The sequence below is a fragment of the Erinaceus europaeus genome, chromosome 12, assembly GCF_950295315.1.
Source record: "Erinaceus europaeus chromosome 12, mEriEur2.1, whole genome shotgun sequence".
In the NCBI taxonomy this organism is placed as follows: Eukaryota; Metazoa; Chordata; class Mammalia; order Eulipotyphla; family Erinaceidae; genus Erinaceus; species Erinaceus europaeus.
The window spans coordinates 32,533,025-32,552,614 of record NC_080173.1 but is presented as its reverse complement, the minus strand read 5'-3'; the positions used below and the strand labels follow the sequence as shown (position 1 = coordinate 32,552,614).

The 19,590-nt window shown below is 44.5% G+C and overlaps 1 protein-coding gene across 5 annotated transcripts in view; it reads left to right on the top strand.

The window, feature by feature from the left end:
• Positions 1-19,590, top strand: part of FLNB (filamin B) — a 196,956-nt gene that overhangs the window by 140,644 nt on the left and 36,722 nt on the right. For 3 of the 5 annotated variants that reach the window (XM_060203030.1, XM_060203029.1, XM_007521187.3), the window contains exons 20-30: positions 1,100-1,362; positions 1,963-2,560; positions 3,684-3,857; positions 5,741-5,903; positions 6,664-6,824; positions 10,106-10,273; positions 12,236-12,328; positions 13,127-13,250; positions 15,011-15,167; positions 16,779-16,968; positions 18,866-19,113. In XM_060203030.1, coding sequence (XP_060059013.1) covers positions 1,100-1,362; positions 1,963-2,560; positions 3,684-3,857; positions 5,741-5,903; positions 6,664-6,824; positions 10,106-10,273; positions 12,236-12,328; positions 13,127-13,250; positions 15,011-15,167; positions 16,779-16,968; positions 18,866-19,113 — 2,339 coding nt within the window. The remainder of the gene's footprint in view (positions 1-1,099; positions 1,363-1,962; positions 2,561-3,683; positions 3,858-5,740; positions 5,904-6,663; positions 6,825-10,105; positions 10,274-12,235; positions 12,329-13,126; positions 13,251-15,010; positions 15,168-16,778; positions 16,969-18,865; positions 19,114-19,590) is intronic. The other 2 variants (XM_007521188.3, XM_007521190.3) reach the window with 1 other exon arrangement.

Sequence of the window (19,590 nt, the reverse complement as noted above, 5' to 3'; positions counted from 1 at the left end):
CAGTCCCTGTTTTAGTCAAATGGAGCACATGGGTTTTTTGTGACACTGCTTTAAAAAGCCAGCACAGATTGCACCAAAGCAAAGGACTCCGGCCAAGGAGAGGGGATGGGAAGGTGTGGAGAGGACATTGGGGTGTTGGTACACGATGATGAGAATAGACTTAAGTTGGGGATGAGAGTTCTGTAGACACCCATCTCAGGGAGATGAGAAATTATATGTGTCATATGTCAACAATTGAGCTGTAATCCATTGACACCCTCTCCCCAATAAAATGATTGGGGGGGGGAATAACTCCCCAAGGGAGATAGTTTGATCCCATGCGCTATCGTCAATCAAATGCTTTAAGAATAAAAACCCTACTTCTCAGGACTTGCTCTAGTTCCCCTGCACCTGTCCAGCTCAGAGATGTTTGTCTTCCTGGTGTGTGGGGGTGTAGAATGACATTTACTGTCAAATATTAATGAATAAAGCATGGACATATGGGAATGTTCTGTTACAAAATCAACACCAAAAGTTAGGGGGAAAAATTAGGTTAGGATCCTAGCTTTGCCGTCCATTAGATATGTCTCCCTGGACCAGGAGGTTAACTTCTCTGTGTCTCAGTTTCTGCCATTACTAATATCCTGTAGGTCAATGGAGAAAATATAAGAGATGGTGAAACATACTCATGCCTACCTTGTCAAATATACTCAGTAAGGGCAAGCAAATCAGTGTACTTGGATAGTGACACCTACTTTGTTAGCACATGGCCCAGGTTCCAACCCTGCTTCCACCTCAGACAAGGAAGCTTGGTGTCGTTCCCTATCTCTGTCTTTCTGCCCCATTCTTTTTCTATCTGGGAAAGTTGGCATGGTCCTTGGTAAATATACTAGGAAAATGATAGCTACCATAATCACTATCATTATTATTTTTTTTTTTTGGTGCCCATGATATGGAGGAGAAGCTGCTTACTTCTCTTCCCCAGTTCCCCTAGTTCTCTACTTCAGCTGCTGCTTAGTAGAGGCTAAGATAATCCCTTATGTTCAGGGAGCTGTCCTTTCTCTCCTTTTAGTTGTTCTTCCTACTGACAAAAGTTAACTCATCACTTTGACTTTTCTAGGAGTTGAGGTTGGGAAGGATCAGGAATTTGCCATCGACACCAATGGGGCCGGTGGCCAGGGGAAGCTGGACGTGACCATTCTGAGCCCCTCCAGGAAGGTGGTGCCATGCTTGGTCTCACCCACAGCAGGCCGGGAGAGCAGCACAGCCAAATTCATCCCTCGGGAAGAGGGGGTTTATGCTGTGGACGTGACCTACGATGGGCACCCTGTGCCCGGGAGCCCTTATGCCGTGGAGGCCTCACTGCCACCTGATCCCACCAAGGTCAGCTTTGGTTCATGTTCCAGGTTGTGTCCTCTATTATTGAGTAACACCCATATTCTCTCTTGGATCTTGCCTCACAGAGATCTCTGGAAAATTGCTTTGTGATTAAATCTGGACAATAGTCTAGTAGATTTCTTTATTAGACAGAATTAGGGAGTTGCAGCCACCACTGCAACATTGAAGGCCGTGAGAACTCTTAGACATTTGCCCCACCCAGTCACCTGGGTGTGTTTGTCAGACTCTCACTGTGTTGAGCCTCTAGCTATAACCCTCTGGTTTAAGAGAGCTGCATGTGGAAGGGAAGAAGAAAGTTGTATCTGTGCTTCAGAAGACCTTGTCCCTCTGCTGTGACTTTCAGTATGCTGTGAGTTCACAGCCCTGATTCTTTTCGTGAGCCATTTGCACTGGCCACTACACTATGACTCTCATTCAGTGGTGTGGGCATGTACATTGCAGCACAGTAGGTCCTTGGGAAGGAGCACTACTTCAAGATATATGAGATGCATACACTGCCGACTGCTCACTAGGGTGCTGGAACTGTTTCTACAGAGCAGTCATTTCCACAACAAGCAGAGTCTGACTTCCATTTTCTTCCATTAGGTCAAGGCCCACGGTCCTGGACTTGCAGGTGGCATTGTGGGCAAGCCTGCTGAGTTCACCATCGATACCAAAGGAGCAGGAACCGGAGGCCTGGGCTTGACTGTGGAGGGGCCGTGTGAGGCCAAGATCGAGTGCTCAGACAATGGTGATGGGACCTGCTCCGTCTCTTACCTTCCCACCAAACCTGGGGAGTACTTTGTCAACATTCTGTTTGAGGAGGTTCACATCCCTGGCTCTCCTTTTAAAGCAGATATTGAAATGCCCTTTGACCCCTCGAAAGTTGTGGCATCCGGACCAGGCCTGGAGGGAGGGAAAGTGGGGGAAGCCGGGTTGCTCAGTGTGGACTGTTCAGAGGCGGGGCCTGGGGTGCTGGGCCTGGAAGCTGTCTCAGACTCTGGAGCCAAAGCTGAAGTCTGCATTGAGAACAACAAAGATGGCACCTATGTGGTCACCTACATGCCCCTGACTGCTGGAATGTACACGTTGACCATGAAGTATGGTGGCCAGCTAGTGCCACACTTCCCCACCCGTGTCAAGGTGGAGCCCGCTGTGGACACCAGCAGGGTCAAAGTCTTCGGGCCAGGAATAGAAGGGAAAGGTGGGTTTCCTAAAAATAAAAGGGCGGGGAGGTGACAAATGGAATATGGATCCTGGAACTTTGGGATCAACACAACACAGTGGGAAGTTGGAAGCCCTAGTGTCTGCATCTGTGGACTCTGTGTCAGGGACTGGTAGAGAGGGGACCAGAGCACGGGGGCATGTACATGTCTTCTGACACCCCCTTCTTGTATCTCTTTGGGGGTTAGGGTAGATCAGTGTTAGCAGATTTTCCTATCTTTTCCTTTTCTTCTTCTTCTCTTTTTCCTCCTCCTATTCTTCCTCCTCCTCCTCCTTTTTCTTTCTGGCAAAGCCAGCAATCTTAATCTTAATGTAGAAAGTCTTTATTTTGGCATTTGATTTCAAAGGTATCATGTATTATGATGCTCGGGTCTTCTCTTTCTCATAATAAATCATTTTTAGTAGGCTTTATTTATTTTCATGAGAGAAATCAGAGCACTGCTCAATTCTGACATGGTGGTGCTGGGGATTCAGCCTGCAACTTCTGGGGTCTCGGACATGAAAGTCTGGAGTACTACCACTGTACTGTCTTCCCAATCCAAATCTTTCTTAAAAATGTAAAACAAAAAGTATGACAAAGTTCATCCAGGAGCAGTGAAATCACATATGCATTAAGCCCTGGTACCACTGCTCCCCCCTCTCCCTCCCATTCTAATTTTGCTTGCTACAGATAAAACCTGCTTTCATGGATTTTTGTTTCTTCCTCTTTCTCCTTCTCTTCCTATTCTTCCTCCTCCTCCTTCTAACAGAGTACTTCTCAGCTCTGGCTTATAATAATACTGGAGATTGAACCTGGGAGCTCAGAACTTCAGGGGTGAATCTTTTAAATAACCACTATGCTGTGTTCCTAGCTCTGCCTTCAACCTGTCCTGGAACCCACCATGTGCAAATGGTTGTGCTGTCATTTGGCTGAGGCTACCTGGCAGGAAATTCCTGGGGAGTAGGAAGACAGTATTGATATTCCTGGTTCAGAGAGTCGGAGAAACCTGTTATTACCTATCACTGAAATTAATTTAGAATGTTCTAGCATGCTAAGAGCCAAGGTTCTCAGGTTTGATTCTGGGTCTGAGGTGTTGCTGATGTTCTGTGTGACTGTCCTGCAGATGTGTTCCGCGAAGCCACCACTGACTTCACAGTTGACTCCCGACCCCTGACTCAGGTTGGGGGTGACCACATCAAGGCCCACATCGCCAACCCCTCGGGGGCCTCTACTGAGTGCTTTGTCAAGGACAATGCGGATGGCACCTACCAGGTGGAGTACACACCCTTTGAGAAAGGTGAGCTGCCTCCTTCTTAGACTTGACCCTCATTCAGAGCTATGCTGGGGCATTTCCTCCTGGGGCCTGTTGCTGGCTCCTGCTCCCTCTTCTGGCCCACTTGACTCTGCAGAGCAGGAGCACAGGGAGTGTGGCTCCTTCCCTCTTCATAGAGCATTCTGTTTGCTCCTAGTTCCATGGGTGACATGCCAAGGTTTAGCCTCAGCATCCCTGAATAGTTCCTGAGATGATGTCATGGCCTGTGGCTTATTTTCCACTTTTTGAAACATTAACTGCTTGAATATTACGAATTATAAAAGTTCTTGTTAGGTCAAAGCAGCACAAAGGGCAAGGTGGAGTTGGGGAGAGTGGTAAATAGGTGACAGTGCACACAGTAGAGCACATATGTTACTATAAGCAAAAACCTGGGTTTATGTCCCTGATGCCCACCTTTGGGGGGAAGTTTCAAAAGCAATGTATCAGTGCTGTACATATCTCTGTCTCCCCCTTTCTTGTTAATTTTTCTTTGCTTATTAATGAAAAAGCACCAACAAAGTGGGGGGAATGGCCACTAGAAGTGGTGGATTCATCATGCAGACACCAGGTCTCAGTGATAACCCTGGTGGCAATCTTCTTCTTCTAGCGTTTGCCCTTCTTCCGTAGCCAGTTAACAGCATCAGGTTGAGCCTGATGTAAAGTTTCGAGACCTCCTTGCAATAAAAAGGAAGAAAGAAACTGAAAACAGCACATATCTGGTATTTTACTGGGTATATAATGATTCTTGTAACTATTGTGATATAGATCTCTTTTTTATTGTTGTTGGGGTTTCACTTCTCCAAGTGGACTTGTTTTTTTCTTCTTTAGAAAAGAGAGAGAGGGATAGAGGAAGAGAGGGAAAGATAGTATTGCACCGAAGCTTCCTCCAGTGTGGTGGGGTCTGGGCTCAAATCTGGGTTAAGTGTGTAACAGCATGTGCATTGTCCGGGGGAGCTATCTTGTAGGTCTTTGACATATTAATAGATATTTTCAGGGTTTTTTTTTTTTTTGTGTGTGTGTGTGTAGATGTATGTCTATTCTACTTCATGGATTCCTCTTTATCTTTTGGTTTATGAGTTTCCTTCCCAAAGTAGGACTGGGGTAGGGAACATCCCTCTAATCCTTTTAATCTGGCCCTATCAAGAAAGCCACAGGCAGGACTCGAAATTCAATAAATCTAGGAGCTTTAAAATTTTTTTTTCAAAGCATTTATTTATTTATTTATTTCCTTTTGTTGCCCTTGTTTTTATTGTTGTAGTTCTTATTGTTACTAATGTCATTGTTGTTGGATGAAGCGAGGAGGGGAAGTCAGAGAGGAGCAGAGAAAGACAGACACCTGCAGACCTACCTCACTGCTTGTGAAGCGACTCCTCTCCAAGTGGGGAGCCAGGGGCTTGAACCGGGATCCTTCTGCCAGTCCTTGCACTTTGCACCACGTGCGCTTAACCTGCTGTGCTACAGCCTGACTCCCAACAGCTTTTTTATTCATAGCAACATTAGGTGTTCATTTTTAAGTTGATAATTTTATATGGTCTGTTACAATGTTATAAATATCCAAATGGCCCTTTGGCAACAAAAATTTCCCACCCCTACTTTAAGATCTTGAGTACATACCTGCTGAAGTTTGCCTGGGGCAGTGGGAGTGTTAAGTAAATGTCAAGTGAACAGAATCATGGAATAGATTAAAAAAAAATTTTTTTTTTCTTCCCTAAAAATAAGGTCCTGTCAGCATTTGCTAGTTCTTTAACCTTCTTCTAAATGACATGGTATATGGCATATAGGCACAAATGCTAACTCCAACCAGCAGTCAAGTGCCAGTCTCTGAGGTGAGTTTTGTGTAAATATGTTTCTGTTCTTGTTTTGAACAGGTGTTCATGTAGTGGAGGTAACATATGATGATGTGCCCGTCCTGAACAGTCCCTTCAAAGTGGCTGTGACTGAGGGTTGTCAGCCATCTCGGGTTCAAGCGCAGGGACCTGGACTAAAAGAAGCCTTTACCCACAAGCCTAATGTCTTCACTGTGGTGACCAGGTAAACACAGACCTGGCCTTGTGACACTCTTAAGAACTCCTCTACATAGCTTGACTGCTTTAAAATATATATATGGGTGTTTCTTACATGTGTCATGGTCTCCCCATGTTTGAGAAGCAGTTTATTTTTCTATGATAGGTGAGTGGGGCATTTTCCTCTGTAGGGAAATGTATAATAGAGAAAGACTAAATACAGCTTTGAAGTACTAAGAAGGACTTGATGGTGGTTATAAAATTGCTGAGCAAGCCAGAAATAGCTCCTTAACTTGATGAGATAGAAGTTTCTGGCCAGGCTTATGCTTAAGTGAATTATCAGAGACATTCCTGTTAAAATGGTTCTGCTATCATGCTCCTGGGTACTTGCAGTCTTAGTGTAGTTATGAAGAGCAGGCACAGGACAGAAGTGGTTAATGCTTCCTTTACTAACAGGGCATAGATGAGCTGCCCTTGTTATGGTGAGAAGTGCCACAGTCCTTGCATCAGGCTGGCTAACAGATTGTTTATAGAGGAGTTTCATATGAATTTTGAGATTGTGAGTACCGTGGTAAAGAAAGCAAGCTGGACTCAGTGACAGAGTTCAGACCACAGAGACCTGTAGAAGTTTTGTGAGTCTGCAGCTCATGGGAGGGGGAAAGAGAGTAAGGAGAGATGACCTGGTAGCTTCAGCCAGGCAGAGAACAGTGGAGAAGAGTGTCTCACACTTGTGCGGATGTGATCAGCAAACTACAGTAGCACTAACCACGCATGTCCACACATTCCAGAGGGGCCGGAATTGGTGGGCTTGGCATAACTGTGGAAGGTCCCTCAGAGTCCAAGATAAACTGCAGAGACAACAAAGATGGCAGCTGCAGCGCTGAGTACATCCCCTTTGCTCCAGGCGATTATGACGTGAATATCACCTATGGAGGAGCCCACATCCCAGGTGAGTGGGTCCAGGAGAGGAGCACAAGCAATAGTGGATCTTGCTTAAAAGTAGTCAGTTTTCATAATCCAGGAGGTGGTGTAGTAGGAAAAGAGTTAGATTTTCAAGCATGAGTTCCTGAATTTGATCCCCAGCAATGCACATGCTATACTGGTTCTCTTACTCCCAAATGAACAAATAAGTAAATCTTCAAAAAGAAAGAGAAAGAAAGAAGTCTCTTTTCCCATATAAGAATGAGAGATGAAAGCACTATTCCACCATCCATTGTTTTACTTGCTTTTTGTATTTGTTGCACTTTGATGTGGTGCTGGGGACTGAACACCCAGGGTGTCACACATGTAAGATATCAAGCCCTCTAGTGCTAAACCTCACCCACCCTGCAGAAAAACAGGTTAAAATCTGTCTCCTAGAGTAGGAAGATAAATAGAAAAACAGTAACAGTAGGGCCCGAGTGGTGGTGCACCTGGTTGAGTGCATGTATTACAATGTGCAAGGACCAGGTCTGAGCGCCCGGTCCCCACCTGCAGGGGGGAAGCTTTGCAAGTGATGAAGCAGTGTTGCAGGTGTCTTTCTATCACCCCTTTCTTCCCTCTTGATTTCTGGCTGTCTCCAATAAATAAAGATAAAAAAAAACTTAAAAAAAAACAGTACCAGCGGGGGCCGGGAAATGGCACACCTGGTTAAGCACATGTATTACAATGCGCAAGGACCTGGGTTCGAGCCCCCCAGTCCCCACCTGCAGGGGGAAAGCTTTACAAGTGGTTGAAGCAGGGCTGCAGGTGTCTCTCTGTCTCTCTCCCTCTCTATCACCCTCTTCCCTCTAGATTTCTGGCAGTTTCTATCCAATAAATAAAGATGATAATAAATTTAAAAAAAATTTTTAATTCTAAAAATAACATTAAAAAAAAAACAGTACCAGCGAAGGGAGACTTTTTTTTTAGGGCTACAGCTACAGGAATCTTCCAGCTCCCTGTAGCACCATGTGAAATCACCCAGGTTTGGTTGCGATATGTATATGTATATGTATATGTATATGTATATGTATATGTATATGTATCTATGTGTATATAAAATTTTATTAATAAAATGTAAATATTGACAAAACTATAGGATAAGAGGATTACATTTCCACACAGTTCCCACCCAGAACTCAGTATCCAATCCCCTCCCTTGATAGCTTCCCTATTCTTTATCCCTCTGGGACCCAGGATCATTACAGGGTGAAGAAGGTGAAAGGTCTGGCTTCTGTAATTGCTTCCCCACTGGCCATGGGCATTGGCAGGTTGATCCATACTACCAGCCTGTCTCTGTCTTTCCCTAGTGGGTCAGGAGTCTAGGGAGGTGGGGCTCCAGGACACATGGTGGGGTGTCTGCCCAGGGAAGTCTGGTTGGCATCATGGTAGCATCTGGAACCTGGTGACTGAAAAAGAGTTAAGATACAAAGTAGAACATATTGTTGACTAACCATGAACCTAAAGGCAAGAATATTGCAGATGAAGATTTGGGGTCTCTGTTTTGGAAAAAGCTAGGAGTCTACATTAGGTATATTCCAAGGGGCCCATGACTTTACTAGTTTTTGCCTGAGCCTGACTAATAGCTAATATGGTGGTGGACCTAGGTTATTGTCATGGGGAGATTGTGTCATGGTTGGAAAAAGGACTAGAAAGCTGGATCAGGGAAGAAACTAGCTCCCAAATATGGCGAAAGTATATAAATATTGTTAACTGTAAACCCCATCAATTTGATCTGGGACCCAGACACAGGAGCCTATGTAACCTCTGCATCCCTGTAGGTCTGAGCTCACATTCTGTGGTCATGGTTAGGAACATACCAGGCTGTACTAATATCAGGACACATCTTCCTTGGGTAGTAGGTAGAGTATGTTGTCCAACCTCCCTTTGGAGAATGGAACATTCCCTACCATTGGTGATCCACATTGAGGGAAAGGTCCTAGAGGGGTCCACAAAGGCATCCATTATGTTGTTCCTGATGGAGATGACCAGTGACAGTGGAGACAGGGATCTGTTAGAGGTCTAGGCCCATCATGTCTGTGTGGGAATCCCAGGACTCCCTGACTAGGGCCCCAGGTGATGCGGTGGCCTGATAGTAACTAAAGAGTCATTAAAGTATGCCGGTCTCTTGCCTTTATTCAGCTTTTGTAGCCCTTACTTTGACAAGGTTAGCTTTGGAGTGATTGAGGGATGTGTAATAGGAGGTAGGTGAGGAGGATATTTATACCAGGCAGACATTTGTAGAGATGAGCATCTCCCGGTTATGGAGACAACATTCTTTTCCATCTATTGGGAAAGTCTGGTGGGTACTGTCAGCTTTGGAATTCCCCTTCTAGAATAGGGTGAGAGTTTGGGCCTTTGTGGCTGATCTGTGACTTGGAAGCCAATGGACCTTGAGCCTCACAACAGAAAGAGACTCATGGGTTTTCCCATCCTTTTATTCTTCAGGCTCTATTGCCTTGCATAGCCAAATGGCAGTTCTTCCTGAGCCCCAGAATGTTCCCCAGGCAGAGTCATTTAGGAAAGTACAGGTTGGGTGTTTCAGTGTCTGGTGCTATTTCACAAGTGCCTGTCATGAGATATTTGGAAACCTGCTAGCTTTGGATTTGCTTTTATGGAGATTTTTGTTTGCTAAATGCTAGCCCAGTTCTTTTCAACCAAATGCCAACCTATAATGGGGATGAGTTTTATACTCCCCCCCCCCCCAACCAAACTGCCTGATCCTTCATAGCACGTTGTTGTTCTGCTCTGGAGGCCCAGCTGTGGTCTGTTGGTAGAGAGAGCCTTCCAGGGCCCCTGAGGACCTTTTTGTCCCATCTTGCTTTGCTCGCCATACTTTCCTTCTAAACTTCTCCAGCTCCTTCAACCACTATCTCCCACTCAAGGCCTTTACCCCTACTGATCCCTCTACTGGGAACTCATTCTATCTGCTTTCATGAGTGATATCTGCTTGCTGAATTCTCAGCACAGATGTGACTAGAAGGCCTTCTCTGGTCACCCAAAGATCAGGTTCATGATACCTGCATTGTATGTTACACATGACATTATAGTGATTTGTCAAGCCCTATCTTTCTCCTGCATCCTGGACTCCTTGCAGGAGAGTTAACCACTCTGGGCCCAGTTCCCAGAACCATATCTATACCTGTGTACACACACAACCAGGCAGAAGTTGCTGACAAAGGCCCATATAATCCAGGGCCAGGTTGCACACAAGGCAGGTCTGTAGTGGCCCAGTGGGCTGTGCTCAGAGTCCTATGATCTCTGTTCCAGGCAGCCCCTTCAGGGTTCCTGTGAAGGATGTTGTGGATCCCAGCAAGGTCAAGATCAATGGTCCTGGCGTGGGCTCAGGCGTCCGAGCCCATGTCCCCCAATTCTTCACCGTGGATAGTAGCAAAGCTGGCCTGGCCCCACTGGAAGTGAGGGTTGTAGGCCCCCGAGGTAAGTGTACTTCTTGTTGACATTCCCTGCCCTGTATAGGAGCAGCCATAACCCAGAACAGGCTGTCTGCTTTTGAGTTTGGTCATGAACTTATATATTTCTGCACAAAAAAAGGAAAGAAAAGAGAAATAAGCTTTCTAATGTTGGCTTTGTCTTTTCTTTTGGTTGTTCTCCAGCACCAATTCTGAAATTCAATAAAGTTTTTTCTGGCACCCCTCCAAAAAAAAAAGTAATAAATTTCCTTTGTTATTTTTTATTTAGTTAGTATCTTACCCCTCAGCTTTGGCATATGATTGTGGTAAGGACTGAACCTGGGACCTCAGAGCCTCAGGTGTGAAAGCCTGTTGTATAAGCCACTGTGCTGTCTCCCAGGTCCTTAAAATTAAATTGTTTAAGCTGTTTGTTCTGTGTTCTGGATAAAAAGTCTAAGTTCCTACTTAATGTAAGCAAGCCTGTTATTTCTATGGCCTATTTTCTACTCATTTAAACACCTTTTTTTTCCTTCTTTTTTCTAAGTAGCCAAACAAAACAGTGTCTGGGCTGTACACAGAATATTGTTACTTCTGTCTCTTTGCACATCTCAGCTTTGTGGCTGGGCTTGGTCTAGATGTGGATGGCAGTAGAATAGAGATAGTTCTCTTGGAGATATCTTGGTGCTCACCTGAAAAACATACCTACAGTTTCTGGAATCGACATGTGGTTTTTGACATGGTTTTGTCATTTTCCCAGCTATTTGGAGAGAAGGAAGGTATAGGGGTTTCTTGGCCTCTTGACCTACCCTGTTGGCAGTGTGAAAATGGGACTTGGTAAGCCAGTAGGCTATTTTGGAGACCAAGCCCTGAAGTATATTGAAATTTACTTTTTTAAGGTGTGTGTGTGGGGGGGGGGGGCACATTTCCTCTTCTTGCATTTAAAATGTGCCATTCTTTTTCACTTTTTTCCTTTACTTTTTAAATTTTTTTAAAATTTTTTTTTTGGATAAAGAGAGAAATTGAGAGGGGAAGAGAGAGAGAGAGAGAGAGAGAGACGCCTGCAGCCTTGCTTCTCCACTTGTGAAGCTTTCTCCCTGCAGGTGGGGACCAGGGGGCTTGAACCTGGGTCCTTACAAACTGTAATATTTGCAGTTAACTAGGTGCATCACTGCCTGGCCCCTTTCCTCCTCCTCCTCCTTCTCCTCCTCCTCCTTTTGTCCCTTTCTTTTTTTTAAATCATTTTTATTTGGAGAGTTTACAGTACAGATGTTGATATATAGGTATATTTTCTTTTTTTAAAAATATTTTAAATTTATTATTTATTCCCTTTTGTTGCCCTCATTTTATTGTTGTAGTTATGATTGATGTCGTTGTTGTTGGATAGGACAGAGAGAAATGGAGAGAGGAGGGGAAGACAAAGAGGAGGAGAGAAAGATAGACACCTGCAGACCTGCTTCACCGCTTGTGAAGCGATTCCCCTACAGGTGGGGAGCCGGGGGCTTGAACCGGGATCCTTCAGCCAGTCCTTGTGCTTTGCACCACCTGCACCCAACCCACTGCGCTATAGGTATATTTTCTTATGATAAGTGTCTGCAGAACATTCTCACCTCAAGCTTAGGCCCTTCTCCTCTACTGTGCATGCGTACTTCAAAGCTTACATGATCTGAGTTTGCCCCCAGTGGTGTGTCCTTGGCTTCCCAGAAGTGGTACATAGGGACATCCTTTCTTTGAGGAACTTTCTCTTTCTTGAGTGCAACAGAAGGTTTTGCCCTTGGAAGCTCAGAAATGGTTGGGGGAAATAAGATCATGAGGCCAGCATTTGATGATTCAGAGTTTCTGAGCTGTGTGTGTGTGTGTGTCGGGGGGTGGGGGTAGGGTGGTGGTGATGGAAGGAGTAGGGGGCAGAGTATAAGGGGGCAAGCAGAAGAGAGAGACCTAACTCTTTACCTCAATTGTAGAGGACTCTGAAGTAACATCCTTTTAATTTTAGCTGATGAGACGGATTCCCAGTCATGGCGCAGCCCCTCGAATGAGAGTTCAGAGTTCTTTAAAGGGGACCCGAAGGGTGACTTTATGGAGACAGGTGTGCATCTTCCACTTGGCTGTGACTCTCACACATGTAACTGGGATCCCTCTTGCTTCTGGCCTTGCCTAGGAATTGCCCTGTGCATGCCTCACCTTCCTGACTCAATGAGCATGATCTGCTGTGCACCCTACCCTGCACTTAGCCCACTTCACTGCACACTGCCAGAGTTGGGGTCTGGCATTTCCCGGCCTGATGCATGCCTTGATTATGCTTGAATGTCATCTCTAACCACCCCTGCAGGCTTTGCACTGAGTCTCCACTCTCCTATTGAGTTCAGCACCCTCCTGCCCATACCTGTACCCAGCCCACTGGTGCCCTATGATCTTTGCTCAAAGATGGCTGCAAGTCCGGACTGGCCAGCCTCTGGGTTAATTTTCACAGAGTTCTGGACTCTTTGGCCCTTACTCAGCTGAGGGATAAAATTGCCACATCTTCAAGCATACCTAACCACCTTGGGAAGGATACAGCATGTCTGCAGCGTGCTTCTCTGTCTCACACCCTCCAGTAACAAGTGCCGATGGTCTCCTTAATTATACACCCGAGAGGACTGAGTGCATTCTAGCCAGCAAAATGCTGAAGGTGTCTCTTGAGGTCATTTCTGCAACCATGATTTGGGGATCCTGTCTCCTGCAATTTTTTAGGCCTCTGATTATAGCCTGCTTACCTTAATGTTACTCATTTGTGGGAACCAATCACTTTCAAGAATAAATGTCAGTCCTGTTTCAAATTCAGCCCAGGATGGAGTGAAGGGGAGGACAGGCAGTTCACCAGATTTTTTTTCATCTCTGTTCTCAGGCCTGGTGGAGCCAGTAAATGTGGTGGACAATGGGGATGGCACATACACAGTGACCTACACTCCTTCCCAGGAGGGGCCTTACATGGTCTCAGTTAAATATGCAGATGAAGAGATTCCTCGGAGGTAAGGCCCTGATAGATGTAGAATCTTTGGCCTTAAGTCTACCGTTCTAGAGGTCTAGCCAGCCGTGGTGGCCCATGTATCTGTATGTCTGTCTGTCTATCTACCCATTCACCTGTCAGTCCATCCATCCATCCATCCATCCATCCATCCATCCATCCATCCATCCATCCATCTATCCACCCCATCCACCTACCCATCATCTGCCCATTCATCCACCTATCCAGGTATCCATCCATCCATCCATCCATCCGTCCATTCAACAATTGCTGTCAGGAATCTGTGTAATCTGTGCAGACATAAAATAGCTTTTTAAAATTTTTTTAAAAATATTTATTTCCTTTTGTTGCCCTTGTTGTTTTATTGTTGTAGTTATTACTGTTGTTGTTATTGATGTCATTGTTGGATAGGACAGAGAGAAATGGAGAGAGAAGGGTAAGACAGAGAGGGGGAGAGAAAGATAGATACCTGCAGACTTGCTTCACCGCCTGTGGGTGGGGAGCTGGGGGCTCGAACCGGGATCCTTACACTGGTCCTTGTGCTTTGTGCCACCTGCACTTAAACCTGCTGCGCTACCACCTGACTCCCATAAAATTGTTTTAATGTTTGTGTTTCCTATCCTGTTGCTGGCTCTCCCCCATAGTTCTTCCCAGTAATCTTTAATTTCTAGTCTAATTGAAATTAAGGAATCAAGAATCTTTGAAGGAACAAGAAATACACTCAAACATCAGTGTCTTCTTTCTGGTGACCCTGCAAATAATTATCTAATTAGGGTAAAGGTTTTTCACTTCTTTAACTTAAAGGTTTGGTTGACAATAGCATTACCGGAATATGCTAGATAGAAATATTATTCCTCATTCATACTTACGCACACACACACAGTATTTCATAATTTTTTGTTTCTCAGTATAGCATTAAAAGGGCTTTTTTGGGTCATACTTTAGATTTAAAAAGCTCTACCCATACCCCTAATAAATATACCTATTTTATATAAAGATATACAAACTTGTAGCTATATAGAAATATATAACTTAATACATTAAAATTACACATTACTAACTGGTATTACACCAACTAAAGTGTACTGAAACTAGAAAATAATAGAGTGAAAGAAAGTACTGAGAGTTGGGTGGTAGTGCAGCGGGTTAAGTGCATGTGGCGCAAAGTGTAAGGATAGGCATAAAGATCCTGTTTCAAGCCCCCGGCTCCCCACCCGCAGGGAAGTCGCTTCACAGGCGGTGAAGCAGGTCTGCAGGTATCTATCTTTCTCTCCCCATCTGTCTTCCCCTCCTCTCTCCATTTCTCTGTCCTATCCAACAATGATGACATCAATAACAACAACAACAATAACTACAACAATAATGAAAAACAACAAGGGTAACAAAAGGGAAAATAAATAAATATAAAAAACTTAAAAAAAAGTACTAAAACTGAACTTCCAATTTTTTTTTCCCATTTTGATGGCCATTGTCTTGGCATAACTAAAGTGTTGAAGTGTCAAATATGTGTAACCTCATGCCTTCTAAACTAATTTGGGATTTAGTTTGTATCCCATGGAATGCACTGAGGAACAGCTGGTCTGTTATATGATGGTTACTACATCATGGATCTAAATTTCTGCTGGCTTTAAGGTGCTCTGCCTAAACTCATTGTCTGACTTGCTGTAGAACTCTCCTTTCCAATCCCTCCTCTGAGTAAGAGAGGGCAACTATAGCAGGGTAGTATGTAGTCTCCATAATGACCAAGGATTTGTGTGCATCAAGCCCCTTCAAGGTCAAGGTCCTTCCTACATATGATGCCAGTAAAGTGACCGCCAGTGGCCCTGGCCTCAGTTCCTACGGTGTCCCTGCCAGTCTGCCTGTGGAGTTTGCTATCGATGCCAGAGATGCTGGGGAAGGCCTGCTCGCTGTTCAGATAACGGTAACTTGACTTTCTGCTGTCACTCTACATTAATAATACCTGACTTCCTAGTCAGGGATGAGAACAAGGAGTTTAATACCCACTCTCACACCCAATACAAGCGCTTGTTAGGTTTCCTCCTAGTAAGTTACTGATTTTTAACTTTAAAAAAAAAGAAAGATTTATTTTAATGAAAGTTAAGAATTAGAGACCAAAACACCACTCAAACTCTGGCATATAGTGGTCCTGGGGACTGAAACTGGGGCCTGAAGCATGGCAAGTCTGGTGGTCTAACACTAGACTATCTTCCCAGACCTGTTTTAATCTGTAAGTAATTTAAAATATATGTTGGATCTGTTAGTACTGAATTCTGCTGCATGCCATAGTAAACCCCTTAATAAGAATGGCTTGATTGCATTGGGATTTTTCTTTCTTTTTAAGGAAGTACAGAAACAAGAAGCCTAAATGCTCTGTGGTTCTACTTCTCTGTTCCTCTAGCATAGCTGTGACTTCTGTCTTTAAGGTCTCCTTATGGGCCATGAAATTGTTGGTGCTCTGATCATCTAGTGCACATGCCAGACGGGGGGGGGTGGGGGGGGTGGGGGGGTGGGGAAGGCAAATGGGACTTTTCAGCTCAGCCTGCTAGCTGTCTGACACACCTCATCAGACATTCCTCATAAGACTTCCACTCCCTTCATCTGCCATAAGTTTATCACAAGTTATGTGGCTGTTTTTAGTGGTAAAATATGTTAGAAAGTAGGCCTTTAAGTATGGGGGGAGTTTTTATACCTAGTTAAGAACTAGGGTGCAGCTACTAAGGAGGAGTATGATCTCAAGGTGTATGAGTAAATGCCTCTGTCGTCTATATTTTGATAGATTTGGAGCTAAAACTATTTGTTCATCAGATTCATTAATAAAAATTGGCCATGCCTATTATGGTAAAAAGCTCTGTGATCATCTCCCCCAAAATTGGATTAAGCCAGTAATTCTGTCTCTTCTCACTAGAAATACTAACGGGGGCCAGGCAGTGGGGCACTTGATTAAGTGCACACATTACAGTGCACAAGGACCATGCTTGAAGCCCCTGGTCCCCACATTCAGGGCAAGAGCTTCACAAGTAGTGAATTCGGGCTACAGGCATTTCTCTTTCTCTCTCCTCTGTTTCCCCCATCCCTCTCAATTTCTTGTTAATGTTTCGGGGGCGCCAGCAGGCCAGGCTAGCGTTGTGGTGGTAGACAGAGACAGACTTGGGGACACACAACTGGGCTGAGAAGCTGCAGTTTAATCTTTATTCACGAAGGGGCAAATCACCACACCATGTGCTTCCCCATGTTTTTCCTTCCGCCGGTGTTCCTGGACTCTGGACGTCCTAAGCATCGGGGGCGGGGAGAAAGCGGGGCGCGAAACTAGCAAGGGCCAAACCATTTCTCTCAGAGGTAGGGGGAAGGGGGCCAAACCAACAAGAAGAATACCAATAATTTCTCTCTGACTTTAACCAATAATAAGTAAGTAAATAAATAGATTTTTAAAAAAAGAAATACTAATTAATGAGCAAAATATGCTTATGTTTTCTATGAGTTGTTTTTACATTTGAGGACAACATCCTAAATAGTCTGTTTCTATAACCCATAGGACCAAGAAGGAAAACCGAAAAGAGCCATCATTCATGACAACAAAGATGGCACATACGCTGTCACCTACATCCCTGACAAGACTGGACGCTATATGATTGGGGTCACTTATGGGGGAGATGACATTCCATTATCTCCCTACCGTATCCGGGCCACACAGACAGGAGATGCCAGCAAGTGCCTGGCAACAGGTGAGGACAAGAAAAGGTCAGAAATGTAGGCTGTGGAGGCAGAATGCCCTTCCTTCCCTGCTATTTTACAGCTGTGTGATCAGGGCAATATGTTCAACAACTGGTTTTAGTTCAACTTCTGGGTTTTATTTGGACCTGAGTTGAAAACTTCTAGTAGCTCTTCTCAGGACCAGAGACTGTGTCTAAGGGCTGTTAAAACAATAGATGAGGTCAAGTATCAAAAATGCTTAGTGGGTGTCAGGCACATGGAAGCACATTCCTTTTGAAGTAGGTGGCATCTCACCTGGCATCTCAATTATGATAGTGGTTGTCCATGAAAACTAAATTAGTTCTTCTCAGGAGCAGGTGGTCTAGACATTTAAACCTTAGCCAAGCTCATTTTATGTCAGTGTTGGAGAAACATGTTGAAGGAGCTAGGTCTTTCCTCAATATTGATGGCTTAAGTTTTAGTCTCTTAGGAGTTCTCACACTGAGAGACCCTAGTTGATGATCTTGAGCCCTGCAGTTTCTGAGAACAGCTCTTTCAGTATATATTCACATTTATTCATTTATTTATTTACTTACTTACTTATTTTGGCTAGAAATAGAAATTGAGAGGAAAGTCTAAATATAGAGAGAAATACCTGCAGCACTGTTTGACTGTTCATGAAGCTTCTCCCCTGCAGGTGGGGACTGAGGGCTTGAACCCAGATCCTTGCATACTGTAATGTGTTTGCTGTAATAGGTATACTACACCCTGGATCCTTCTTGCATTTCTGCTGCTGCTATTGAAGCAGATTTCAAAAACATTAATCCTCATTAAACAAAAACAGTTGCTTCTCTCTAAATAAATCTAAACACTGGTTCTTCCTGGATGAGTTCTACTCTTTTAAAGCTTATCTTGTTCTCACTTTCATGGCAAACTTTTATATCCTCTCTTTTTCCTTTCTTCTCTCTCTTGCTCTTTCACTGAAGGATAATTGATTGCTTTCCCTGTGGTTTACTGTCCCCTCAGTGTTTCCACAGCAGGTTGAAGTAATAGACTGATGTTTAGCCTATCCCATCAGATGAGAAAGACCTGAAGATCAGAGTTTGTTTTGCTTAGCCTCTGAGTAGCTGGTACTTTAAAAAAACTGTGGGAGTTGGGCAGTAGCGCAGTGGGTTAAGTGCACGTGGTGCAAAGTGCAAGGATGGGCGTAAGGATCCCAGTTCAAATCCCCGGCTCCCCACCTGCAGAGGAGTCACTTCACAGGTGGTGAAGCAGGTCTGCAGGTGTCTTATCTTTCTCTCCCTCTCTCTGTCTTCCCCTCCTCTCTCCATTTCTCTGTCCTATCCAGCAGTGACATAACAACAACACTTACAATACAAAAGGGCAACAAAACGGAATAAATAAATACATAAATAAATAAATATTTTTTAAAAAACTGTATATGTATTTTGGAGGAAAGCTGACCTCCCTTGAGTGCTGGCATTCAGAGCTAACATTGGGTATGCAGGAAGAGTCTGCAGAGGCTCCTTCTATGGCAGGTGCAGTTTTCCCTGCTTTTCCTGCACAGTCTTTGATACTGTTCTGTACGGAGTGGTAAGATCTGGCATTTCTTTCTTTTCTTTCTTTTTTATTACCTTTATTTATTGGATAGAGACATCCAGAAATTGAGAGGGAAAGGGGTGATAGAGAGGGGGAGAGACAGAGAGACACCTGCAGCTCTGCTTCACCACTTGAGAAGCTTTCTCCTTGCAGTTGGAGACCGGGGGCTTGAACTTGGGTCCTTGCACAGTATAATGTGTGCACTCAACCAGGTGCACCACTAACCAGCCCTCAAGATCTGGCATTTCTATAGGTAGCACAGGTGAGTCCAACTCACTCTAGCTTTCCCATGGCAGGAGCTTTCAAGTTTCCCTCTGAACCTCCCTCCAGGTCCTGGAATCGCCTCCACTGTGAAAACTGGTGAGGAAGTGGGCTTTGTGGTTGATGCCAAGACTGCTGGAAAGGGGAAGGTCACCTGCACTGTCCTGACCCCTGATGGCACCGAAGCAGAGGCCGATGTTATCGAAAATGAGGATGGCACCTACGACATTTTCTACACAGCTGCCAAGCCAGGCACCTACGTCATCTACGTGCGCTTTGGTGGCGTTGACATTCCCAACAGCCCCTTTACTGTCATGGTAAGACAGACAGCGTCTCTGGAGTGTGCTGTTGTACGCATGAACAAGCTGGGGCTATCCAGACTGGTGCATTCCCTGCTCCTTTATAATTTTTTATCCCTCTTGTGGAGCTGGGATTGCACACATGTACAGTTTTACTACTCCCAGGCTACCTTCATTTAGATGGAGAGACACAAAGGGAAAGAGAGAATTGCATAGGAGCTTTTCCTTGGGGCTATGGCACCCCCATCTGTTGCTGGGGTTCAAAGCTAGGCCATAGGCATGAACCCTACCTTATGAGCTTGTTCTCCACCTCTCCCAACCTGAAAAAATTATTTATTTATTTATTTTTTACCATCATTTTGGCTTTTTTTCTTTAATACTTATTTATTCCCTTTTGTTGCCCTTGTTTTTTTTTGTTTTTTTGTTGTAGTTATTCTTGTTGTTATCATTGTTGGATAGGACAGAGAGAAATGGAGAGAGGAGGGGAAGACAGAG